This window comes from Drosophila erecta, unplaced genomic scaffold (genome assembly GCF_003286155.1).
Source record: "Drosophila erecta strain 14021-0224.00,06,07 unplaced genomic scaffold, DereRS2 tig00000279-arrow-arrow-pilon, whole genome shotgun sequence".
NCBI classification, from domain to species: Eukaryota; Metazoa; Arthropoda; class Insecta; order Diptera; family Drosophilidae; genus Drosophila; species Drosophila erecta.
The window spans coordinates 8,833-36,007 of NW_020825216.1; the positions used below are offsets into that span (position 1 = coordinate 8,833).

Below are 27,175 nucleotides of genomic sequence, written 5' to 3' on the forward strand. Positions count from 1 at the left end.
CTTCATGCTCCAAGCGAGCCACAGTCACGTACATTTTATAAACTTCATTCGCTTCGCCCCGGCTCGTATTCGCTCGGCAGGGAGCCGAATTCGCCGCGGAGCTTTCGCTCTTGCCTTCGCCGTGGCAGGACATTAAAAAGGACCTGTTTCGCCGTCGAGGCGCCAGAACAATTCGTGCCGCGCGCGCGTTCGGTTCGTTGTGCTTTTGGGGCTCCTGGAAGGATTCGTTTTAGGCCCGCCTCTTTCTCTCTCTCGCTCTCGCTCTCCTCTCGCTCCCGCCTGCCTCTGCACTTCATATCCTGTGAGCTTGGGTGTGTGGTGTGTGGTGGTGTGAGTGAGTCCTTGCGGTAGTGAAAGTAAACAAGTCGCCGCGGCGCCGGCAAAATGTTTTATTCCTTGTTATTGTTGCGTGGACACAGCAGAAATATTAAAAGTGTCCTGCACGGCGAGTGGGAGAGAGAGCGCGAGAGAAAGGGGGGTGGGGGGAAGGACCTTATCATAAAAAAGAAAATCCTTTCGCCACGCCGTGCCGATGCGTTAATGAACAACTGTCAACGCGATTGTTCCATTTTTTTATAGTGAGCGCCAAAAAACCCGAGAACATACAACCAATAAAGACCAAGACACAAAAAAGCTGGTTATCCTTGTCGACAGCAATCGCAGGAGAGAACTAAAGTGTGGAAAATGATGCGACCTCGCTGCCTGGTGTCCTTTTTGGGACTCTGCCTGGTCATCAGCCTGGGAATGCGTTGCGATGCTAGAGCGGTAAGTAAATGGCTATTCAATCCATCCAAATCCGTGTTTCCAGCTAAACAGCTTAAGGTGTCCATATAGTTGAGTTCCTGTTGAAGAAAGGCTGTGCACAACCATGTCCTTTTCCTTTGTGTCCTTCACCTAAAGGAGCAGCCATAAATTTGACAGCCTGAGCTCGTTTGACTCGATGTCATGGCATTTAAAGCTGGTCAATTTACAATCCAAACAATCATTGGCCAAAACGCCCACAGCAACTTATGTATTTTAAATTATGCCACAACTTTCTGCAAGTGAATGAAATATAAACTCATGAATGCTAATAAATTACGAAAATACGAAAATATTACGGCCCAAATCGACGGCATAAATGTCAGCAGCGATTTCTATGCCTGTTTTCAAACTTCTCAGCCTGCCGAACTCATGAGTCGAAACCACAGACTAAACTGCGGCTAGTTGGCAATCGCAAAACGTTTGAATGGAGATTGGGCCAAGATAATTTGGGAATATATCTGCTTGGCAGGGGCAAATAGATGGCCAAGTGGGGCGACTACTGCTGCTCAAATTTATATGCGCAAAAGTTGCGTTTCTGCTGCTCGGAGTAAATCAAAAATGCGAAACTCCTCGGTTGGCCAGCAAAAAGTTTGCTTTGCTGCTGCCGTTGTCGCCGTATCCTCGGCAGTTGATTTTGGCAACGTTCTTGTTTTGGTCTTCTGCCGAGCTTATCCTTTCGACCCCGTCTTCTGTGTCTGCCACTTGCACTCGGAAAAATAATGGCCCAGCTCCTTTCGTGCGAGCAAAAAAATGGGAGCCAGTCTTGCCAGCAGTTAAATCGCCAATCAAAGTTGTCTTTTAGGGGTGAAATCGAGAAATCGCCTGTTTGCTCGTCTGTTTCTTTCAGTGCACTTTTCCTTTCTCTCTTCTTCGTTGTTCGAACTGTCCACCCGCCCGTAAGCGCTGCGAAATGAATAATTTCAGTGAATTTACTACACAATTTTATTCATATAAATCACAAATTAAATAAGTTTTTACGAGCTTGTTCAGCGGTTGCAGCCCCACTACAAAACTTGTTTGTGTTCTCATTCCCAGCGTCCATTCGTTTGTTTGTTTGTTTGTTTGTTTGTTTGCTTGCTTGCTTTCTTGCTTGCCTGCCTGTTTGTTTGTTGGCTCTGGCCTGTTCTGGCCCAATCCTGGTAATTCGGCCCCTTCTACATGGCCAGCAAGGACGAATGATGATGGAGGAGCTTGGGCTTGCTGGTGGAGCTGGTGTGGTGGTTGTGGTGGTGGCCTGTGCGCCATTTGCCCTTTTTTATGGCCGTGTAATTTTTTGCTGGCCTCTTTATTTATGCTTATTATCGAGATTGCTACTGCTGGCTTGGAAAAACACCAACTGAAGTGCCCACAGCAGAGGCAACTCAATAAGGACGAGTGTTTGGACTCCGACTACTTGGAGCGAACTGCAATTGGGAGCAGAACTCACACAAAACGCATGTTTTTGATCATTGTAGGGAGTGATTAGCCCATTCGGGGCATAATGGCATTATATCACAAAGGATTCTTGGCCTGAAACATTCATTTACATTCACATTTACTTTGAGGCACCGATGACGTGCGGATTACACTCGTTAAGCTGTTCAAAGGGGAGCGCGAATATTAAGCGAGTGCGCCGTGAAATTGAAAATATAATCACCAAAGAAACGGGGTAGTTGCACAATTATGACTGCCCCTTGCGGAGCAACACACTTTTGGGGCAAATCCAGCGCGGATGTACAAGTACGCTCAATCATTTATCACTTCTGGAGGAACAGACACAGAATTGCCATTTGGCTCTTTTTCTAGCTGCCATTTTGGGGCTTTCCCTTTCATTGGCGGGAAATGTGGTCCCTAATTTGCATACGAGGGCTTGAGGAGCTTCATGCAGATGCATTAATAATGTAACATTAGTGGGCATCGGGAAGGAGGCCAAGCGGAACGCCTTAAACGTTGGCCAGGCTGACACGAGATGAGCTGGGAGCACTGGCAACAAAATGTGCACCTCAGCATTGCGATGGGTATGTTTGAATGTAAAAACCATGATGAGCCCTCTACTTTGTGATTATCGAGGCGGAATCCAACTGACGCACTTGGCTAGCATGGCCAATGATTTTATGGCAGTGTAGCCGATTTTCGGGCCGACTCCATTCCGTTTCAGGCCCTATTCAGCTCTTATTCATGGCATTCACGTGCGCCCGACACGAGATTCACGAGACGTGAAAGCAATTTGCGATGTGGCCGCCGCAACAATGAGCAATTAATCATGCCACGGCCACGGAACGGAGCGCGGATGGAGTTGCTCCGCCCGCTCTGGGCCCAGTTTCACTTTCCCACCCACAGCACCACCCACTCAAGGACGCGAGAGAGACGTAAGAAGGGCGGAAAAAGCGGGAAAAAGTAGCTCATACGACCTTGAGCTGCATTTACCTACCGCCATTTGGCCACCCATCAGCGACAGGCGCCCACTATTTCGCACATCAAATCATAATTTATGGTCGGCAATCAAAATGAGTCCGACTTGCCATTCCAGCTCGCTGGCTTTTCTTTTTTACATTTCGCCCAATTTCGATGATGGACTGGTGTGGTGCGAAAAAGCTGCGCAGTCGCCCACATAATTATCGGTTTGATTTATGGCAGCATTTCGCAGCCAATTACCTCGCACCCGCTGAAACAAAAAACCGGAACCGGAAGTTAAAAGAACCACTGCATATCGAGTCCTTGGCAGTCCAGGGCTCCGCTGATTGGGAGCTCCTGTTGGCCAGCCTGCAAGTCGGTCTAAGCTGAAGGTTTCGTGGGTTTTTTTGTTGAAGGACATTGATTGAAGGACAATTGAGCGAGTGGAGAAAGGAAGAGCGCTCTATGGCAAACAAACTGCGCTGTAATCGAATCTTATACCTGGTGCACAGTTTGCAGTGTAGGGAAATGAAATGGGTTCTCCAATGGACTGCTCGACAGGCCAAAAGGACATTAACCAAGTTGGCGGCCAGTGCACGAAAAGACAAACAGGCAAATGGCAAATGTAAAAATGTGCAAACATACAAACAGCACGACAGATAGACAGATGGACCATCAAATAGCGGACACACACGCATACATCTCCGCCGAGCAAGGACAATGGGGAGCAAGGACAATGGGAACCAGGTCAACTGGAGCACAGGGGCGAACAAATGCCACCCACAAATTTTCACCGAACCTGCAGGCTTAAGTGGGGAATTCTGGTTAAGCCCGATTGCCAGGAAAATGTATGCGTTTTTTCTGCGGCCATGTTCGGGCATTCGGCCTCGTTGAATTTGAATACTCAGCAAATGTGCCTGAAAAGAAACAAGCGCCACACATGATGACGTGTTAATGTTGCTTAATTTATGCAATTAACAACGTTCTGACTGTACTGCCTCCCGCCCCAAAACTGCGCCTTTTCCTCTGATCCTTTTGAGTGGTTGGAACTTTGGCATAATTGCGTTATCTGCACCCCAAGCCGGCCAATGAAAAGTTGAAAAGTGTTTGGCAGGCTCAAAGCTTCGGAGCTTCAAGGCGGAGAAGGCCAACTTTCCGATGGAAGGCAAAATGGCTAAATGCGTCAGTTGGCTGAGGTGTGTTGACACTTCGTTTAGGCCAATTTGCGACTTTCTGTTGGCTTGCAAATCTGCCCAGGACTTCATTCCAAACTTGCACATCAAAATGTCAAATATTTTGAGAAACATGCATAGATTAATAGCTCAGCCCCATATATGCCATGAAAATCCCTCGCCCAACCAGCTTTTTGGACTGAATGGCATGGCCGATCGAATGCCAAATGACTTATATAAATTAATTATTTCTGGCTGCCACGGCCGCCGAGTGGTTGACCCGATTAGCAGCACAGGCCATCCGCAATGGCAACGGGAATTGGAAATTGGAAATTGGAAATTCGAAATTGGAAACTGGAAACTGCAAGTCGGAATGCAGCAATGTTTGCGCTTGTGCAATCCTCGAATGTTGACAAACGTAATTAAGAAATTGCCAGTCCACCGCAATGGCTGCCCATTGGTATTAGATACTGCTGTGCGCAGGAGGCAGGTTGCCGCGGATAGACAAGGCACAAATTTGCACTTTGGCATGGCAGGAAATGCAGTGATAATTCACTTCCGGTGCCTGAATCTGGAGCTATGCGGCAATATGCTTCTGGCTGATTTAGTAGCATTTCGGTGCAAAAATGATGCAGCGCTGTTGTTCGGCTGCCTGGCAACCTTCACTTTTATGGCTGTGAAATTTCTGCAGCTTAGTTACACCAGTTTTCCGACAGCACTTTTCCAGGGCTTTTCGCCATTGTTGCAGGCAACGGCATTCGCTCCTCCTTTATTTTTTGCTCACTTCGCTCGGCGGGCGGCGCTTGTTATTGAGTTGAAAATGTGCAAGTAATGAAGCAATTGGCACGTGGACCTTTGGCAGCGCCCCGCATTTTTCGTTGTGGCCATTGTCTTTTGTTCGGCGTTCGCGTGGTAATCAACTCGATTGCCACCCCCTCCCGCCGCCCACTGGCCGCCCTTTGACCCCGTTCAGTGGGCGGTCGGGTGGCCGGGTGGCCGGGTGTCCTTCGCTGGATGCGGGCAAGTGCAGTCTTCATCCTGGCGGACGTGGGACAAAGGCGAATCCGCATGCGAATCCCCCCGTGGCGCCCTTTTGTTTGCCCCGCTGAACGGCTCGTTATGCACAAACAAAGCGTTTTCGCTTCCATTTAGCAGCAAATTAGAAGCTGGCGCTTTGAGGTCCTGCCACGTCTCGGGGAAAATAAAAAGCGCAGGACTTGGGACAGGTGCGCTTCTGTGACACGTACATTTGCCGAGTCGTGCCACAAAAAAATTAGAATAAAACGCGCGGAGGGCAGAGCAACGGCGCAAAAAACAAGCAAAAACAAAAACAAAGACTACATTACGAATTAATTAACAGTAAATAAAAGTGCGCGCCTGCGAGTGTTGCTGTGTGCGTGTTTTAATCACTAAAGCGCAGCCAGCAGCTCCTGAAAAGGATGCAGGACTTCATTGCGGGGCACTTGGTTTGGGCCAACAGCAATTAATGTGTCGGACATTAACAGCGGCCAGCGATGATAAGGACACTGCAAGAAATCGGGGGCACAGGCAAGCCGCTCTGTTCAATAAGAAAACATGCAACATTTCGGGCATTATCCGCTGTGTATTCGCATCGCCATTGACAAGCAAGATAATGAGGTCGATAATGATGATGATGGCCGTGCCCATTTGGCCAAGATCCTTGTTGTTGAAACATTATCGTTCGCTGGGGCATCATTGATAACAAATGCTGGCCCATTAATCGGGCCACTGGCCCACTTAGCCCACTTTCGTTGCCGAGCTGCCTGATTAAACACCAAAAAGCAGGAACAACACACACACAGGCACACACACACGCACACATGGGCCACTGCTAATGTGTGTGCTAAACTTTTTTATGCCTTCAGGCCTTGTTTAATAATTGAACAATAAAGAACGAACGGCATTAAGTAATTTGTGTCGGTTAAGTCATAAAACTCACACACCCACACACCCACACCCATACAGGCACACATGTAGCCATGCATATATGCACACACACGCGCATAAATTGTTAATTCAGTGCTCAAGTTAAATGAGTCGTTGGCATGAAAATTTCAAGTTTATTGCAGACCCAATAAATTTTGGCTTGCGTGCCTGAGCATTGAACACCAACAACTGGACATGGGCGCACGAAGGGGGGCGTCAAGTGTGCCCCCCTCACTTAAACAAAACCCCTTCACTGCACACAATGTACTAACCAAATGCGTTCACTCGCAGCCAACTTTATGGGATGCCTGCCATTGATCTGGGTTCCAGTTAACTGGCAAGTGCAATCATTGGAGAAATCAATGCCCCTCGTGAAAAGTTCCGGCGGCGCCCCTGTGGGGAGCATCGCCCAAATAAAATGCTCGACGGGATGAGCCATTGATTCATGTTAATTAAATGTGACAAAAGTTGGGAAACTTTTCCCAGGCGACTTTCTGCCTTTCTGGCTTTCTGCCTTTCTGGCTTTCTGCCTTCCGGCCGTTGCCATTGTCCTCCGCTGCACACTTTCATTCCGGCCATGTTGCGGTTGCTTTAGGGCCAATCTTGACTGTACCAGTCCACCCCTGCATAATGTGCGACAATTTCGATTGCAATCATCTGGCCAAAATGTTGCGGAGCAAAAGTTTCTGCGCTTTTAATTAGAATTCGATGCGAGTCCTCAGCTGCCAAGTTTTATCTGGGCCATGATATTGGGATACCTAGGGGGCGGGATTCCCTGCAGGGATTTGCGACTTGGTGCGGAAGGACTTAGTTGCCTTGCAGCAGGCAAAAGTTTATGCAACGATTTGCCAACTTGAAGGTGGCCGGCAAAAGGGCGGCACTGGATTATCAGCCCCTGATCATTTTTTTATTTTGCACAGCGGCTGGAAAAGCAGAGCCAACTTCCTTGGGAAACTTTGTGATATCGATGCACTGTGGTCGCCAACAGCAGCAACTCAGCCAGAGATTACTAAACCGCTTTGCCTGGCGCATTTATTTTCAAATGAATAGGAGTTGGACTCAAGTGAATGAAGTGCCATATTTTGTCACATTTATTATGGCACATAACGAGAAACCAGCTGGATTAGCAAAGGCACAAGCGGACATCTGCAAGTGCAGCTGGTGAGCTGTTTTAATAATGCAGCTAGCTGTATTATTCACATTTATCTATGCTGCCTTGCATTTGAGCGCAATTTGCAAATTGAACAGATGCCAATCGAGGAGCACATAAAAGCTCGCTCCCTTAGGATGATGCTAAGCAGGAAGTGCTTGCACCACCTCCACTTGCCATTTATCCACCCCTCGCTTCTTCTGCCTTGGGATTTCATCTTCGCTAATCAATTTGCATAGCTGCGTGGGAGGGGGAGGGGAGCGGCAGCCACCTCCTGCCTCCTGGCAATCATCCTTAGCCATCCGCCGGTTAACTCGGCGTCCTTTCTGCAACTCGGCTCCCAACTGACGGCTTTCCTGTCCGTAAAGCATTGTCCGTTGTCCGTTGTGCGCTGTCCGTTGTCTGTGTTTCAATTTCAATTAGAAACTTTAACTGCTCCAGCAGCTCCCCGTCATCTCAGTTTAGCTCAGAGCAGTCAGGCTGGCTGCACTGCGAGAATTTCCTCATTTTTTCTCATTTTTTCCAACACTGGCAGGTAGATTTTTGTTTTGAAAATTAATAAGCTGCGCTTACAAGCTTAAGCTTGTGTTGCATTTATCGCCGCACTCAAGCTGAGTGCGCTGCAAAATATGCAGTTGGCGATTAAACAAATCCGATTTGGCATTTAATTATTTTTAATTGCGGCATATTCAGCGTGGCCTGCTGCACTTATTTATTTTATTTAGGTGCACTGCGAACGGCTTTGTGGCGTCCCAACGTGAATTTTGTGCGCATTAAGGTGAGCTGAAATTGGTTCTATTTGATTTGGGTTTTCTCAAATCATTTTACCTGGCTTGATTGCTGGAATAGCAGCTTGGGCACCTGTCAACGCATTCCACGGCATTTTCTCTCATTTCCCTGGCATTTTCGCTGAGAAATTTAATTTCTTTTCAGCTGCCATTCGGAATGTCTTGGCTGCAGTTTCTGTCTATTTTTTCGCCGTATAAAATCTCTTAAGCTGCTTGCATTTACACAAGCAGTGCAAAATTCTCACACACACACACACGCGCACGAGGGCACAGGACGAAGTGAGTTCGTGTGGCAGGATGTGCCTGCATGTGTTAGTGCACTGGGTGCGGCGAAGAGTTGACTTAAGTGCGCATAATTCACATTGGCTCGAAAGTAGCGCAAGGATTAGGCGATGCACAACAAATTACGATGTTATCCTTGCTGTCCATGTCCTTCGCGCCATCTCCTTAACCCAAAAATCATCGGAAAGCTTATCTGCCTGGTTTTTTTGGCGCTACTCAAACGCGCTGCAAAATGCTTCCAAGGAAAACATTCTCATTACCAAATTACACATCCCTAGTCGATAAGTACTTGATACTTTTTAGCACTCTTGCAGCCCCTTATCATTGCAGCATTTCCAGCATTTGCATTTTCCAGCATTTTCCAGCATTTCCTCCATTTGTCTCACCTCGCTGATTGACTGACTACTGGCCAGATTGCATTTCCCTGGATATCTCGCCCACTTAATCCCCGCAAGTCCTCGTGTCACGCACTCATCTGCAGACCAACTGATGGATTGACTGGCTGACGCAGTGACAAACTGACAAACTGACAAACTGACAAACTGACAAACTGACAAACTGACTTGCAGCGCGGGCTGTCTTCAATTTTAATAAATTTCCCGTGCATGTAAGCAAGCGCGACAGTTGACAGCTGCAGCTTCAGCTTCGTTTCCCATTTTCCTCAGCTGGTGGGTGGTGGGTGGTGGGCGGTGGGTGGTGGGCGTTATCCTGCGTCCTTCGTCCATTGTTGGACCGCCAAAACGGCGGGCATGGCTGGGTGCAAAGAGGGCTTTGTTGCCGCTGTTTTTGGCACAGTCTGTTACAATTACATGTCCCACTGTCTGCCTTAGGGGGCGTTGGGCGCGGGGGCGTGGCAGGTGGCTGGCTGGGGGTGGTGACCTGCCAAGGACATTGCAGTGGCACTGTGACATCACGATATATTTTATACACGGCGACGGGTCACGCTCTCGTTTCATTTATTTCTGCGCTGTGCATATTTCCCTGCCAGCCAGCGCCATCGTTATTTATATATCCTGGTGGCCCCCATCTAAACCACCTGTCGGTGGATTCAGGCTGCAGGTAATGTGGTGGGTGGCCGTGGGTGGCTGGCTGCACAATTGCCACTCGACACACATCGAGGACACTCGAGTGCAGCATCGACAAATTGAGCAGCTAGCGGAGGAGCTACTCCAGCTGCTCGATGGCCTCGTCATCCCCTGCTACTTCACTATAATGATCTGGGCTAGCTGCAGGTAAGGTAAATCAAACAGTATTTCAAGCCATACACTTGCAGCCCCAAATCTGCAGTAACTGGGTTGCTGGCATCTTTTCTCGCCGTGTGACCAACGCTGCTCGGCTTTTTCTCCACCAAAGACGCCAGCTCAGCTGCCATCGCTCATACGCACCGTGGGCAGCAATTTATCGCCATAAAGGCACAAAATGCCAGGTCGTCCCGACGCTTCATTACCATAATGGCCAACCTTATGGGGTGTAAATCATCCGAAACATAAGCTGGGCGAGCAAATGGCTGACTGGGGAGGCATAAAGCTCAAAAATCACATTGCTAATTCATAAATAAGCCGTTTGACTTGACAGCCCATATTTGGCGGCGAGTAAAAAATAAAAATAAAGTCAGGGAAAAAGAGGAAAAATATGCCAATATATCAAAAGGATTGCTAATGTACACACCTTGGGCCAACGGGCGTATTTGATTTTAAACGCGCCCCATTTTGTGGCTGCCACATTAGCATACATCTGCATATATGTATATACATACATATATATGCAAATGGCTAAAGCCGCTTGTACTGGGACAAGATACTTACAATTCACGCACGACTCGGGCAAAGATTGGAGCCACTTGAAAGCGCTGATTGTGTTGACACCCCGGGCCGCCAATCCTCATCAGCATTCCCAACCCCAAGTCATCCCATAGTCATGCCATCCTGCCAGCAAGTTCCATTATAATCGCTCGAGCACTTGGTAAAAGCCAATAAAGATGAGCAAAAGGAAAATACCTTCTTTGAGGTGGGCAGAATGGGGCATGTTAACGTTATCAAAAGGGATGAATCAGCTCGCATTATGCATTCACAATTTGTTTTGCTCTGAGCTGGAGGAAGTATGTAAATAATACACTTTTAGCTGCTAGTCATGAACTGCAAGCTAATAAATAAAAGTTGACTTTTTAAAGCTGCCTAGAGGTGCGCACAACTTTTCGCACATAATGGGTAATTATAATTTGCACACAGACCCACTTGGCAACCGTTTGGAAACAAAGAACGCACACTTTAAGCCCTTAACAAGTTGATGATCTCATTATATGCTTTGGGCCAAATGTTCGGCTCCCAGTAGCTGGCGCTTGATTTTCCGCTCTGCGCGAAAGTAAAATAGAAACCCGCGATTAAGAGGTGCAAACAGAGCGCTTTTCCGGGAAAAACCGGGGAATGCAACGCTCTGCAAAATGCAAATACAAGAATACAAAAATTATACAAGCCCAAAGAAGTCTTTTGCAGCGCTTTGTGATTTCACTTACTCTTTATTTCTGTTTTTTGCTCTTGTTTTTTGTTTAATTTGTACGCGCTGCCACAGGATGTCTTCATCATAATTACAAACAAAGCACAACTGCGGGGAAAACAGCAGCAACAACTGGAGGCGCCACAAAGAAGTGGCAGCCGTGGAATTGTTTGCACAGCATGTTGCAAGAACACAGCTACAAATAAAATGCAATATATACATATATAATACATATAATATGTGGAAGAAGAGCATCTGCGGCAGTTGCAGTTGCACTTCCTTCACTCACTAGGATATTTCCAAGGATATTAGCTCCAATTTGGATTCAACTTTTCCGCTAATAGCTATCTACATTGATTATTGCGCCCATTAGTTGTGCAACAATTGCTGCTAAAGCTGCCAAGTTGCAAGTGCGGCAAATATTGCTGCAATGTAGCAACTCACACATGTTGCATACAAGTCGAGTGATTTTTTCCGCGTTTTTACAAAGTTGTGTAGCTCAGGGGTTAGAGCATTCGACTGTCGCTTGAAAGTGGAGCGGCTCAATCCCAGCAGGTGATAAACATTTTTTATTAATACTACAATTTGAATTGTGGTGTCGCGTTTCTTATGCCGCTGATTTCGCACTTCCAGGGGGCAAATGAAACGAGGCGCATTTGTTGATCAAATATACCAATGCGCTTTACACATTTCGATTACTGCCTTTGCGAAATGTTTTCCTGTAAATAGTCGAATAATTGCATTGCATTATTCACAATACCAGCAACACAGTCGCAGCGAGGCATGTGTTAATAATGCCACTTTGTGGCAGATATCCATCAAGATATTGTATGAAAGCCATATAGGGCCATAAATGTATAATAACTGCAATTGCTGTGGACAAACTCAATTGATATTTCATGTGCGCGCAAATTCGTTGGTCGATAAAAGCCGAAAATACTCGCAAAGTAATGAATCGCTTTTATGGATATAAAGCCAAATTAATCGACTGTTAAGTGCTGCGTATAAACGTATTTAAATACATTTACAGCCCCAATTTTTGGCCCTCTCTCTGTACTTTTTTTTTCTTCTCCCTGTTGATGGAATTTTTCACTATGGTATAACGCAGAGATGAAAGTACTGGCCAAGAAGTTGCTTTTTTGAATTTTTCAATTAAATGTTAATTAAGTTAATGAAATGCTTGCCACCCCCCACCCCGCATATACGGTGTCCCAAAATGGGGGGAGGGCAGGGGAGGGGCGGGGGAAGAAAACACGGAAGGCAGAGAAAAGTTGGAATAAAATTTCCGAATTTATGACCAGCATTCCTTTTCACTCTTCTTAATTTCACTGGATTTTTGCCAAAAGACTTGCCGCAAGAATTCTTCCACCAGAAAGTTGCTAAGCAATGTTCACAGAACAAATTTAATTAGTTTAAACAAAAAAGAACACACACACGCACACTTCGCTGCGTTTATGATGAACCTCAGATGAGCAGCGAAAAAATGTTGATTTATCTGCTTTTAAGGCAGCAAAGTTGGGCGCAAAGAAACCCATTAGGTGGATAATCAAATAAAAAATATTGGCCGTTAAAAACAAAAAGTGTTTTTGTGTTTTTATTTACATTAGACTGTCTTTGTTATGTAGAGTTCTCCACTTTTCCACTTTTCGCTTAAGTTCTAACATCGCACTTTGCTTTTCGGCCGCAATTTCGGTTCTGGCTTGAGAATTTTGTCTGCATTGGTCTGTCTCTCTCCTTCCACAAGTTCACAACATCTGTGTAGAGTTTTCCACTTTTCGCTTAAATTCTAGTATTGCACACTGCTGTTTCAGCCCCAATTTCGGTTCTGGTTGGGAATTTTATTCTGTCTGCACTGTTCACAACATCACAACAACATTCACAACATCTACACGTGTCTGTGTTCCATGCTACTTTTACTTTCACCGGGACTCGAACCCGGACCGGCGGCTCTACTCCGTGTGGGCAGTCGGAGCCTAACTACCTGGACTACCGCCGGCGGCGAGGTGACAGCGTCCAACTGATAAACTAGAGCCTCACCTACTTCGATTTGTTCCCCATGGGGAAACACACTTGATTTTCCTCGAAACTACTAAGTGATTGCTGCCTGCTCGGCCACTAGGAATCATAAATCCATGCGGAGCACATTTGGTATGCGGAGCACTCGAGAAGTCAGCTATTTAAATTTCCGTTTGACAAGAGTGTTTTGTTAAGCCCGGCGTAATGCCACCTTCTTTTGGCCGCACTTTGTCATCAGCTTGCCGCTGCTCGTCCTTATGCGAATGCCACACATTTGCATACACACGTGTGTATATGTACTGGGGTTCGCGTCGGGCATTTGTGCTCCATCGTCCTCGGGCCTCTGCTCCTAATTAGTTAATGTACGAAGGCGAGGTCTGTCACTCGACTCCACAAGCTGAAGGCGGAGATGGAGGCGGAGATGGAGCTGGGGATGGGATGGAGAGGGCTATGGAAATGGAGACGATGCTGGAGTCCCAGGCTGGCTCCCCTGGCATTTGGTGGCTCGGTCTCAGCACGCAGCTGGCTACAAAGAGCATTTGGTGGCACCTCTCGCGGAGGAGGAGGTGCCAGTGAGGCAGTCTGCTTTGCTTTGCTTTGCGGCAGCTGTGTGCTCAGTTTTTCCCAGTTGCGCCCTAATGAAATATATGGGGACATGGCTTCAAAGCAGATTTTACATCCAGGAGGAGCCCCGCCCGCCGAGCAAATGTGCGCGTGTGTTGTATGTATTTTTAATGTCGTAGAGTCCTACCTACAAGCATCACCCCCCTTTTGGGGCATTAAAAATGTAAACGCTTTACGGGCCACACGGCGTATGCTTAATGCATAACGCATACGCACCGTGCGCCGCTCGCATACAAATAAACCGGAATGAACTCTTTTGCGTACTTCTCACTTTTCCTGTTCTGTTCTGTTCTCTTCTCTTCTCCGTTCTCTTTTCCGTTCTGTTCACAGGTGAACGTGAGCAACACCTGGACGATGCCGCAGGAGGGGCTGAACGTCTTCTACCGCTTCTTCCGCGATCGCATCTCCTGGTTCGAGGCCGACGCCGTCTGTCAATTCCACCACGCCAATCTGGTGACGGGTAAGCGCGAGTCCAACTGGGAATGGTGCCGCACCGGATGTAGCAGAGTTGTGTGTGCCGAATGCCGGAGAGGAAGTGGAAGTTCAAATGCACATAAGCTCCAGAAAGGAAAAAGCAAAACAAAACCAGCCGCAGGGCATAGCACATTGTTACGAATGTCCGGCCAATGAGCTTCACCTAGCAACTGGCGAATGCATTGGGGAATACAGGAATGGGAATCTAGGGATCTGGAGGGAGCTGGAGGAACTGGAGGGAACTGGAGGGCACTGGACGAACTGAAGGGCACAAAGGGACACTGCCATTGTGGTCCGCAAATGAGCGAAATGACAGCAAAGTGACGCAGCCACAGTCGAGTCCTTTGTGTGGCCAGACCCAAAAGCTTTGGCGTAGAATCAACCTCTGGCCTGCATTTTGCGCCCCCTCGTTTACCGCACAGCTTTCGCTCATTCATTGTTCAGTCGGAGCAGGGAGGGGCAGGGGCCCAGGCCAAAACGTCCTCATAATACAATAAATCCTTCTGACAAATGCTGTCGCTGCGAAACTGGAGCTTCCTGGGGGCCTGGGGAGACGACGAAAGAGTTGCAGGTCGAGATTGGGGTCATGGTGGCCAGATAAAGATGGCCAGCAGTGCGGTGCATCTAAATCAGATGACCCAAAACAAGCGACTCCCGACTCAATAGTGTGCCAGAAAAACGCCAATATATCAGCTTTCCACAATGGCTTGCAAATTCAGGTCCTTTGATCCTTGCGACGGGGAAAACCAAATAAAAGTCAGGCATACATTGCATGAAAGGACATTAAAAGTGGCTGGAAAGGTTACGCTTGCTATTAAAGCTAATAATAACTTTAACCTTTTTTTCACTTACAAGAGATGCAGTTAACTGGTAGATTCAACCTTTAGCGACGATTTGTTATTTCTGGTGCAACATATGCAAATGTGAAGCACACAATGGCTAAATAGGAATCGCAAACAGGAGCGAAAACGGGAAACCAGGAGGGAAAACAAGAGCGCTGCCGAAAATGGAGGAAAAATCATTTTCGGCAGCGTTTTGTTAACAATTTGTGATGCCACTGGAGGGTAACAACGAGCTGATGGTTTCCCACTGTCGAAAAGCTCAATTGAAACAAAAAACCCAAATGAAAACGAAATGTTGAGGGGGGGGAGTGCAAAAAAACACACACACACGTAGAACGAGCAAACAAAACAACAATAGGCGAGGCGAATTTAATAGAAATACGCTGTGTAGTACAAATAAAAAGCATTTGTCGTCTCGTTTTCATTTGAACTATTCTCTCTGCTCATCCTTTTTCCGCCCCGCCACGCCCACTTCGCCTGCGTGCGTGTGTGTGTGTGTGTGATGTCCTTACAGTCGACAACAGTTTTCAATTCGATGCAACGCGCGACCTGCTGAGGGAATTGGATGTGAACGACATCGTTTGGATTGGTCTCATGCGACCGCAGAACTCGGATCGTTTTATGTGGTCGTAAGTACAACAATAGCAACGGCTACATCAACATCAACACCAGCAACAAAAGCGGGCCATTGTAGTGTAGTGTGTGTGGTATGCAAGGACACCAGGACACCAGGACACCAGGGCACTAGGATACAAGGGTACAGGGCTACACGGATATACAGATATGCGGATACAGGGATACACGGATGTACAGATATACGGACACACGGATATACGGACACGCGGATATACGGACACGTGGATATACGGACACACGGATACAGGGACACACGGATACAGGGATACATGGCTACATGGATAAACGGATACATACACAGATACAGGACAAGGGGATGCAGCCGAAAGGGATTGTGCGACAATTGTCGTGTTGGGCCGACATGTGTACAGTGGTCCTCCATTTAGGAAGAGATCAGAGCCGGGTAATCCCCCAAACAGCCAAAACGCCGGGAATTGGGGCTCCTAAATATAATCAAAAGCGTACATGCTACACCAAGTGCAGTCGAGAAAGTTAATAATGGTTATCGGGCTTCAAAACTCTGACTTTCAGACAATTACGTTCAGTAAGCTCGGGCATATAGCAACCAAAATAATGATAATAATAATGATAAGAAAAATAGGCTATGCACAATGAATAGGTGTACATCAGATACAGTTTAGAAATATTCAGGGAAAGAGAGAGCAGCTCATGATTCGATTTCTTTGGGGTGGTAGGAACTCACGTCCCTTGGTGGCGGATACTGGTTACTGGGCCGAATCACTGCCCCTGATGGATGCACCGCTCTGCGCCGTAATCGATCCCATTCGAGATTACCGCTGGCACGCCCTGCGCTGCGGTGGACCCGAAACGGCCTCCTTCCTCTGCGAAATGCCAGGTAGGTGGGGATTTCTGGAGGGGATTTCGCTTGGATCATTTGCACCACACTTCCATACTAACCGCAGTTCCCAGCTGGGCGGATGCGTGCATACTGAAGGACATGCCCAATTTGACCATGCAGTACATGGCGGATACGGCCAGCATCGAGCTGATCCGCAATTGCCAGGAGGAGGGACTGCTGCGACACACCTGCAAGGGCAAGGAGGTGAGTTTGGTTCAGCTCGGCTGCTCGGCCGATTACTCCTGGCAATTGCACCCTCCCCCTTTTGCGGTAACTCTTGTGCTGCTTTGCAGGATCGGGAGCGTGCCATTCGACAACTGATCTGTCCCAAGGAGCGTCTGGAGGCGCAGCGCATCAACGACATCACCAACTCGCACTTCAAGTCGCTGCAGATCATCAACAACATCCACACGGATAACAAGGAGAACAACGACATCGATCTGCTGCCCAACTATAGCCGCCGATCCGGAATGGCCATCAACATTGAGGTGGCGCGACCGGTGCCACCGGTTTCGGTCACCGGATTGGGAGACCTGATGCAGGCGGATGCGCCGGGCGCCGTATCGCTGTCCGGTCTGTATCGCATACCGGATTTGGTGCCCAAGCCGGTGAAGAAGGCGGCCAAGAAGGTGATCACCCCGGACTTTGCCAAGAAGCTGCAGGGCAACCATCAGCAGCAGCAGCAGCACAACCAGCAGCAGCAGCAGCAGCAGAAGTCGCGCAAGTCGCTGGTGCATCAGCACGAGGAGGAGCTGATGATGGGCGACCAGCCGGCACTGAGTGAGGAGCAACTGCCTCCGGGCATGGGCATGGGACTGGGCATTCGAATGCCCCTCAATGAGGATGACAGCAATAGCGATGTCTCCAATGAGATATTCGAGCACTTGCCGCACAAGAAGAAGATCCTGCCGCAGGATCTGCGCACCATGGCGCCCATTGCTGAAGCCGAATCCCCACCGACGACAACAACAACGCTGAGGACGACCACTTTGGCGGCAACAACCACTACACCAACGACAACAACAACAGCGGCGACAACAACAACAGCGGCCACGACGGCAGCTACTGAAGTGGCAACCACACCGAAAGCCGTGGACACCACAAGTTCACAGGCGCCGGCAACAACCACGCGGCCAACAACAACGGTTGGAACCAGCACCATTACAAGCACCACCACTACAACAGCAGCAACTACGCCGCAAGCGGAAGAGGCAACGACAACAACGACCAAGAAGCCGGAGCCAACAACCATGGTGGCACCTCGAACAACAAAAACAGCAGCCACCGAAGCGGCAGCAACGGCAGCAGCAGCAGCAGCAACTAGCACAACAACAGCAGCAGCAGCCGCTGCCACAGCAACAACAACAAGCGCGGCAGCAGCAACAACCACCCATGCCACGCCCACGGACAACAGCAACAACATGGCACACCCAATCCACCCATCGCAGCAGCAGCACCACCAGCAACAGATGCTGCACGAAGGCGCAACGCTGCAACAGCAACATGCAACGCACGTCAACGAGTCCGCCGACAACACGCGCTTCATACCGCCAATGCTGCTGGTGAAGTCGCACTACGTGCCGCCGGCCAAGCATGCCACCGAGCACGCGACCACAACAACACGGGCGACAACAACGTCCAGTACGACAACAGCAGCAGCAGCAGCAGCAGCAGCAACAGCAGCAACAGCAGCAGCACCAGCAACAACACACGCAGCAGCAACATCGGCCAAAGTGGAAGTGCAGCCATCAACAGTCACGTCATCGAAGGGACTGACAGCAGCAGCATCAGCAGCAGCAGCAGCAGCAACGGCAGCAACAACAGCAGCTGCAGCAGTCGCTGACACCGTGGCAACATCAACCGTGACAGCGACAACAGGTGCAGCTGTGGAGGTGACAACAAGCGTGAAAATAGCTGAAGACACCGCAACAACACCGGCGACAGTGCCAGCAGCAACGGTAATTGCCAGTGAAGCGCCACCAGCAGCAGCAGAAGCAGTTGCAGCAACAACACCAGTCGCAGCTAATGAAATCAAATTGAATGCCACTGCTGTGGCAGCAGCAACAACAGCCGCACCGAAACCAGTCAGGGAGTTCAGATATCCGCTGGTGAACCAGGGATCCTTCAAGGAGGATAACAACGGCATGGGCAGCCCCGAGGAGGAGGAGGATGAGGAGGGGGAGGACGCGCAGGGCCACTTGGAGACGGAGGCGGCCACAACGCGACACAACTTCCTGGAGGAGACCGAGGCGCCATTCAAGCCAAATCGACGACGCTCGCTAACCAAACCGGAAACGGTTAGCTATTTCAAGAAGATCTTGGGCTAAAAACGCCCGGAGCCGCGTTGCTGCAACCGTAATCCGCACTAGTAACCGTAAACGTAAACGTAAACGTAAACGTAAGCGTAATCGCGACAGTAACCAACTGTTAAACCATAAATAAGAAAAACGATGATAAAGTATGACGTAAGAAGTACACTCCCTGCACACAGCCACGTAATTGGTCTTGGAAATCAGAGCAAATTGAAACAGTTGTTGGCATTGCCCCGCTGGCCATTTTCTCCTTTTAAAAGTCCCACGAGAACATCAGTAACCGAGAGCGACCCAAACAGCATTCCGCATCCACATTCCGGCCAAAAGTTTGCGGAGCTGCCGCTTCCCAAAGTCTTGTGTCTCCGGCAGAAATGCCGGAAATCCAAGCGGAAACCCAAAAGAAAACTCAACTCAAGTCGACTCGACTCCAGTTGCAAGTACAGAAATATGTCAATTTTTCACCGGAAAAAAGAAAAAGCAAGTGAATGCAAACAAACAAACCAGCAAACAAACACGCACACTCAAAAGCAGATACAGATACAGATACAGATAGTCTGTCAGGTGGGAAGGAAAAAATAGATGGAAACCAAGACGCTGGAGGAGCTTCCATTCGAATGGAAAAGCGGGGAGTGTGTGCGATGCAAAGGCCAAATCTAAAGTACGATAAATACTGCGAAAAAGTGTTTACAAACGTATACATAGGGCGTCTGTTTTGGATTTCCGTTTGCTTTGCCTACAAGCGACATGTGGTCACACTGGTCCAAATGGGAAAGTGTGAACAGAGCAGTGAAAAGTGCACAACACTTATTCCCAACTCACTTGTTTCGATTCCGTTCGCATCTGCTCGTTTTTAAGCCTTCTGAAAATGTTTAAATCCATAATAGAATTTTTTTAAACCCATTCAAGGCTGCCTATAATTGACATTAAATTGCATTTTTGAGTAAGTGCTCCCGTTAGAATAGTACTTATTTGCTTTTAAATCAACAGAAGGTTTCACTTGCCGCTTAAAATAATAGCGCCAGTTGATCGACATCTTAATTTCCCAGAAGAAAAAGCCTATGAAAATCCAAAACAGCAATCGCCATGCAAATTACATACATATTTACCTATTAATTATGAACATATGTAATAGATGTTGTTTTTTTTTTTTGGTGTACGGAAATAGTCAAATACAATTTGTGTAAGCCATTAAAGCGCGTTTGTCATTTGGAAATTTTGAGAAAATTACTTCGAATGAATGCGGCAAATTGGCAGAGCGAAAATAAAATGAAAAATGCGTTGAAGAAACGAGCACACTTAATATTAAGCTAAAATTAAACGAATCGAAAGGCAAGCCCAATGTGGAAAATAAAACGGAAAAATGCGGCGAGACGAGTCCCAAAAAAACGGAAAATGGCCGAAAAAGGAAAGCACTTGATGTAGAGAATTATTTGTAGGTACTTCTGAGAGCAACGGGCAAATTAATACGGTTCCGTTGAGTTGCTCCGAAAAAACACACAAAAACATCCAGTAAAATAGTATAAATGTAAACCAAAGTAATGAATTATGAATAAAGAGAAACCCTTTCAAGGCATTTAAGCTGAGCCTGTCTCTCAATGGGAAAATGGAGGAAAATGCAGTGGAAAATAGTGCAAAAATGGCTGCATTAAAGCTTAACATTTTAATTTTTTGATTGCCATCAGCTTAGTACTTCTCTTTTTTTGAGACCCTATACCATTATTTCTAAGCCATCGAATTCGAATTCAGAGTCCACTTTCCTTTTCTGCCGATTTCCATTTTTTATTTCGTTTTCCTTTCTGCGCTTGGAGTTTTCCTTTTTTTAGTTTTTACTCCACTTTGGCTTTTTGGTTATTTTCGAGTGCGCGACGCGTGAAAAGCTGCTGGAGGCGTATTTTGTAAATTGAAAAACAAGAGCGCCGAGTTCAATGAGTGCGCCTGCGACTCAGCACCGCCTGCGGAATACCCTAACCCACTGAAAGCCCCCGGAAAATGCGAATAACGGCCCACGTGTCGTATGCGCAACTCGAAGATGGCAATTCAACGCAGAGGCGAGTACAAGTTAGTTCAAATCCTACTGCAGCATGTATCATAGTTGGTACTAAGCAGCCGGAAATGCCCAGCACTTCCCTAATCAAAAGTCCGTGGCCGTTGGTTTCGCTTCAACGTAAGTGGATTGTTGGCCAGAATGGTGGCTCGATGTCCGTAATTCGCTCGGACGGAGGACGTCGTGTGCGTGTGTGCTCAAGCCGGGCATTCCGGAGCTCCTGGTCACTGTTTTTCGTCCTGGCCACAACTGGAGTCCTGCCCGGCGAGGCATCCCTTTTTGGCCTCGGGTGTATGCTACGTCGTTTTCCTTGCGGATTTTTTCGTTTTGGTTTCTTTGTGCCACCCATTCCATTTTATTTTATTTTTTTTTTGGCGTGCGGCGTGCGGCGTGCGGCATGCAAAGGGCAGTCTGCAAAACTGTGGCAACTGAACTGAAAATTGCTGAGCACCAGCGGGCGTGGCAGGACATGCCGCCGCCCACATGCCACAAAACTTTCTAAAATGCAAGAATACACGGCGCTCGGCGAATTTACCAGCTACACATTTTGAGCTGAAACATGTGAAGCAATTTGCTTTCAACAAACTGTGCCACACAGCAACCGATTATTTGTGTGTTTACAGAGGCGGATTATTAATTCAATTGATTAAGTATTATAGCCGCATGCAGTAGAGTTTTTATTGCCTGTGACTTCGGGAACATGGCACATAGTTTTTTCTGGTGCAGCGCGCAACGGCTAAGCGTCTGAATACTTTGAAAATTTATTACACACACACATTGCAAGCGCACTTTTATTTCATTTCGGTCGATGGACGCCTTTTATGGCCAACTGGAGGAGCGAATTAAGTGCAGCCGGCGCAGACAGGAGGCACACACACACGACAGCCATTAGGCTGGAAATTAAATTTTTCATTTGAGCAAAAAGGGCACAGCTCGACCATAAAAGGATCTGTGTGCGCCGCGCTGCGGAGGCTGCAAAATTTCAAATTTATATCAATTGCGGTCGCTCATTGACTCCCCGACTCCCCGGCAGTTGAGGGGCACAACTGGGACAGGCACACGAGTCAAAGTTAATTGAATTTCCACAGGTGGGGCGCTGGATGTGCAGGCGCCACTGCATGGGGCATTAATTATGCAGCCGCCACATGAGCTGCAGGCGAACTTGATCCGGCCATCGAACCCAATCAATCTGCAATCTGCACTGAAGATTCCAGCGCTGAACTGGCTAAATGCCTTCAAGTCGCGGCTGGGTTGTCAATCACAATAAACAATGGCCAGGCATCATGCATTTTACATTATGTAAATGAGCTGGTGCATATTTGTATGGACGCTGCTGTACGCTGCAATAAGCCGGGCATCGCTTACCGTTTGGGTTAATCACATCTCAATCGACAGCCAACGGCAGCACTTTGGGCGCACAATTATCCTAATCCTTCGCTGGCAATCCCATTTCCATGCGCATTCGCATCTCCGCCAGCATTTCCAGTCGCACGGAGGAAGTGTAAGTGCAAAGTGGATGCCTAGACGGCTGCCTCGGGGGCTGCATCGCGTCATCGAGCTGCAGTCAAAGAGCAGCAGCTTCAACTGTCCGCTTCCTCAGCCTGGTCCTCGTCATCCTTGCCTCCTTGTGGGCTATTTTGCGGGGCAATGGCAACCGGATGCGGAACCAATTTAACGACGCCATTTCCGCCTCAGCCAGGCAACTGCAGAATCTCTGCGGCGACCATTGGCATCATGGTTGTGGCATGACCCTGCCCCTTGCCCCTCCTTCCTGCCACTTCCTGTTTGCCACAAAAATCCCATTCCCATCGCAGAGTTTGCGATGTTGTTATGTTGGCTGCCCGTCTACACGTCGCTGCTATTTTTGGCTGCCATTATTGATTTGCCGAATAAGTTTCGTGCCCGTCACCGCAGTTTTAATAGCACAAGCGGTTCATTAAAAATATAGCAATTCAATTATGTTCGCCGAATCATTTTTCTGCATTTTGGTTTTGGACCATTTTAATGGAATCACGCAATAAAGGAGTATAAAGCAATCCTTTGGAATTAACAAAGTTATGCTAAAGTTTATATTAATTATAAGTATTCTGCCATTGAATAAATAATCGTATAGAAATGAAATAAAACTCATAATTCAAACTTAACTGAGCCACTCAATGTTTGCGTAAACTGGTGCAGCCATTCAATTTACATCGAATTTCATGTAAGCCGCCATCATTTTAATCAAATAATCGAATGATTGCAAGTGCTGACCATAAATTAAATTACGCTCAAAGCTGGGTTCATTCTTTTGGAATTTTTCGCTGGCAACTTTCTGGTTGTTGTCTCACTTAATTTATGAAATAGCAGTTACTGTTTTTCTGCAGATTCGAGGCAGAGCAGATTAAGCTTGCCTATTTTCCCGGAATAAATATCTTACTGTACGGATACGCAGCTCAAACTGAATTAAAATTTCAATTTTCTATCCTATTTGTTGCGAAATATAGGCATGTCTGTTTTAATTTTAAAAGTATATACAAACCTATTTGTAGTAGGAGCACAATCGCCTTTAAATGGAAGCCTTTAATTTGTTGCATACAATGGAAATACAATTATTTTGAAAACTAGTTGGGAAAAGTATAATTTGTGTTGACAGTTAACTGCATAAGCATTGCAAAATATCCCTTAATGCTGAAATAAATTCCGAAAAACAATCTGGCTCAACGGAGACGTTTGCTTCGCCAGTAATAAATAACTTGCTTAACGCATTTGCAGGTTGAACCGCATTAAATTTGAAACCCCATCAGGATCCCCAGCCATTTCCGGTCGTCCCAGCCACAACGCCGTCTATTTCCGGTTGTGGATGCGATGCGCATTTATTACTCGCTCTCGCCCGATATCAGCCACCGACTTGACTTGGCCGCAATCGTTTAAGCCGTTTGAGCCAGCCGCAAGCAAACCGAGAGCAATCCCCCAAATTGCCGCCAAAGAACACTGCCACACGCACGTATATACAGATATTCCGATAGACGTCTATATATAGATACACATATATAGCAATGGGTAGGAAGGAAGGTCGCATAACAAAGGACCTTGGCAAGCTGCTGGCATCCAATTGAATCCGGCATCAATTCAGACGACCCGGCGATGACATCCCAAACAAAAGGGCGGCGGAAAGTGGAAGAGCGGAAAAGCGGAAAGGCGGAAAGGCAGAAATGAAATGAATTATGTTAAGCATGCAAATTTGAATAAAAACAAATAAAAAAGTGACAAGGAAAAAAGGAACTGCAAACAGGCTGGAATACAAAAAGATCATGAACTGAAAAGTGAGTGGAGGGGGAACTTCACTGGCAAGGACATGGACATGAACTGCAGGAATCAACTGCCAATTGCAATTTGCCCGGCTGTGCAAGTAAAACATTTTAACAACATTTAGCACAGCCAGCGAGAATCATGCAACAAAAAAAGGTGGATGCAACAATGGCAATTTCCGTTTTAACCTCGTTAAAAATGTGAAATACAAAATCTAGTGCACTTTTAAATTCCCCGAGCGCTCTGTCAAAAAACTCCAAATTGTTGTTTCCCAAAAAGTCGATCCTCAAAAAGATGCCGGCAATTTGACCACTTTGGAAACGCCAGTCCCCACTTCACTGCCGGATCTCGGCGAGATGTCGCTCCAATCACTTGGGATTGCAGTTGCTGGAAGGGAAGCCAGCAGGGCAAGCGAGCCGGAAATCGATGCCCACGACTGGCAGCTGCTGCTCCACTCGATCCGGCCGAGTATACGCAAAAAGTCCGATCTGTTGATAGCAGTCACCCACTTTCTGGTCACCAAGGAGTACCGCCTGCGATGCGCCAGCAGTTGCCGCGTTTCCGGCGGAAGGCAGCTGGCTGGTGGCTGTGGCACTACTACCATGTGCGAACTACTGCCCGATCACTGGAATCGGGCTGCCGATAGATACACACTGAACTACGCGGATGGGCTGGGTGCTCAGTATATCCTCATGGCCAAGCTGACTCGCCGGGATCTCGTGATCAGTCTGCAGAATTCGACCAGCAAGCGCATGGCCATCGCCTGTGTGCAGCCGGAGCATCTGGTGAGATCCACATGCAAGTCATCGATGGACAAGTGCATTCCCAGGCTGGACAAGTTCATGAGGAGACTGCGTGCTGAGCTGCTGGATCCGGCGGTCAGGGGCACCAAAAGATTGGTCGCGGGGCCGTCCTTCAATAGGAAGATTTGGAAGAAGGAGCTTCCCCTCCGGCATTCTGGCACTTCTAGAGTGACCTTCGACCTCGTCCAGAACACACAACCGCTGGAAGGTGAGGAGTCCACTTAGGAATGCAAAACACACCATTCAGTGCAAATAAATATAAAATTACCAGTACCAAATTACCACTAATTACTTACATTTTTCGGTTTTTGGTTGCAAAATTAAGTTGTACAGCTAGAGAATCAAACGTTTTGTGAATCGATTAGGCAAAGCTTAAGCCCATATCAGTTTTCTGATGTTTTTAGCTAATTTAAATTTTTTCCCATTTTTCGCACAAAATTTTACACTAAATTTTTGCGAAAAATGGTCAAAATTTAAAGTGTCTAGACTGGGACGCCAATCGATTGGAAATTAAGTTGCGAGTTCACCGAGGTATGCCACTCCCTAGTTGGATAATTCTTTGCGTTGTTATGGCTAAAAAACTGCATATTTTTTCCTGAAAACCGCGGAAATAGAAATTTGCAAAAAAAAACATTTTTTGTTTGGTTTTTTTCCTATAACTTGGGCAATACAAATCGCACAATTAAAAGAGACATTGTTTTGAACAGCAAACAACACAAACTTTTGAAAAGGGTCACTTTCTGCAGTCTTTTAGAAAAAAAAAAATTTTCCCAATTTTCTGCGTTTTTGGTAAGGGGTAACACCACAAAATTTTTGCGAAAAATGGTCAAAATTTAAAGTGTCTAGACTGGGACGCCAATCGATTGGAAATTAAGTTGCGAGTTCAACGAGGTATGCCACTCCATATTTGGATAATTCTTTGCGTTGTTATGGCTACAAAACTGCATATTTTTTCCTGAAAAATACGAATATAGAAATTTGCCAAAAAAAAACATTTTTTTTTTCTATAACTTGGGCAATACAAATCGCACAATTAAAAGAGACATTGTTTTGAACAGCGAACAACACAAACTTTTGAAAAAAATTACTTTCTGCAATCATTTAGAAAAAAAAAAATTTTCCCAATTTTCTGCATTTTTGGTAAGGGGGACATCATAAAATTTGTCGAAAAATGCCAAAAAAAAAAAAAATTTCCAGATTTAAGTGCCAATCTATGGGGCATTCAAATAGGAGCTCGGCGAGGTGTGACACTCGATATTTGGATCGAAGCATTCGTTTTTATGGCCATTAATATGCATCATATGCACACATTACTCATACGCACTGTTGCGCTTAGAAATTCAATTAAACATGGTCAAATATTTACTTTGAGCTATTTCACTACAATATTCATGCCCTTACGGCATATCGCTTTGGGATCAGAGCATTGGTCAGTCGATATCCTCGTGTATTTCAGGATTGCGGTTGGATATTTCGGTTTTGCTGCCATTCTCGTCCTGCCACGAATGGTTGTCATTATTATGGCTGCCCCACCGCGCTTTGTTCGCATTTATTATTTATTGTGTTAATAATGCAGTTGCGTTGAAAATTTCATAATGTCCGGCGATGTCATTGGGGCAGTCAGCAGTTGGTCTCCTTTTTTTTTAAACATTTGTTGTGCCTTCACTTTTGTTGCAACTCTGCGGATATATTATTGCATGTTGACACTATTGTTGTTGATGCAGCTGTGGTTGCGGCAAAATTGACGTTGATGTGGATGCTGATGGCTGGTTTGGTTCGCTTTGGCTGGCTGAAACCAGAGGCACCGCAAAACAAAAAACAAAAAACAAAAAACAAAAACCGCCTCCATTTTATGTAGTGCTATTAAAACCACTGCGTAATGGAATATGAATATCAAATTCAGACTCAGTGGCCAGAAAAGTGTTTCCCTCCAATTAGATGGGTTCGTCGAGGACCTAAACAATAAAACGGCACAAATAATGCAATGCTATTCAATACACACACGTACACGTAGCTTGTTGATTAGGGTGGACCATCGCTTTGGGTCCTGGCATGTGTGGGTGGTAAAACCAGTAATTAAAACAAATCATTTTTAGGGTTTATAACAATTTACCCGAAAATGTGTTTCGCTTTGTTTTGCGCGCCATACGTGTATTAACAGTCGAGTGCTGTAATTTATTTCATCCATTCTGCGCTGGATTCGTGCCACTGTGGGTCTGTGTGTGTGTGTGTTGCAGCATCATCATAAAATTCAATTAAACCGAA

The 27,175-nt window shown here is 46.8% G+C and overlaps 2 protein-coding genes across 2 annotated transcripts; both read left to right on the forward strand.

The window, feature by feature from the left end:
- Positions 1–154: 154 nt before the first annotated feature.
- Positions 155–20,337, forward strand: LOC6551213 (ubiquitin carboxyl-terminal hydrolase 36). The gene is made up of 7 exons (XM_026982993.1): positions 155–192; positions 580–765; positions 13,980–14,109; positions 15,480–15,594; positions 16,297–16,457; positions 16,525–16,664; positions 16,754–20,337. The coding sequence occupies exons 2-7, from the start codon at positions 685–687 to the stop codon at positions 18,785–18,787; spliced, it is 2,661 nt and encodes an 886-aa protein (XP_026838794.1). The 5' UTR covers positions 155–192; positions 580–684; the 3' UTR covers positions 18,788–20,337.
- A 3,816-nt stretch (positions 20,338–24,153) lies between these two features.
- Positions 24,154–25,175, forward strand: LOC6551188 (proteasome inhibitor PI31 subunit). Its single transcript, XM_026982925.1, has 2 exons — positions 24,154–24,207; positions 24,326–25,175. The coding sequence occupies exons 1-2, from the start codon at positions 24,154–24,156 to the stop codon at positions 25,133–25,135; spliced, it is 864 nt and encodes a 287-aa protein (XP_026838726.1). The 3' UTR covers positions 25,136–25,175.
- Positions 25,176–27,175: the final 2,000 nt, after the last annotated feature.

Coding starts and splice junctions, on each gene's coding strand:
- LOC6551188 (XM_026982925.1), top strand. CDS start 24,154: ATGGACATGAACTGCAGGAATCAACTGCCAATTGCAATTTGCCCGGCT. Junction 24,208..24,325: donor CAATTTGCCCGGCTGTGCAA/GTAAAACATTTT, acceptor TACAAAATCTAG/TGCACTTTTAAATTCCCCGA.
- LOC6551213 (XM_026982993.1), top strand. CDS start 685: ATGATGCGACCTCGCTGCCTGGTGTCCTTTTTGGGACTCTGCCTGGTC. Junction 14,110..15,479: donor CCACGCCAATCTGGTGACGG/GTAAGCGCGAGT, acceptor ATGTCCTTACAG/TCGACAACAGTTTTCAATTC. Junction 15,595..16,296: donor TCGGATCGTTTTATGTGGTC/GTAAGTACAACA, acceptor TTGGGGTGGTAG/GAACTCACGTCCCTTGGTGG.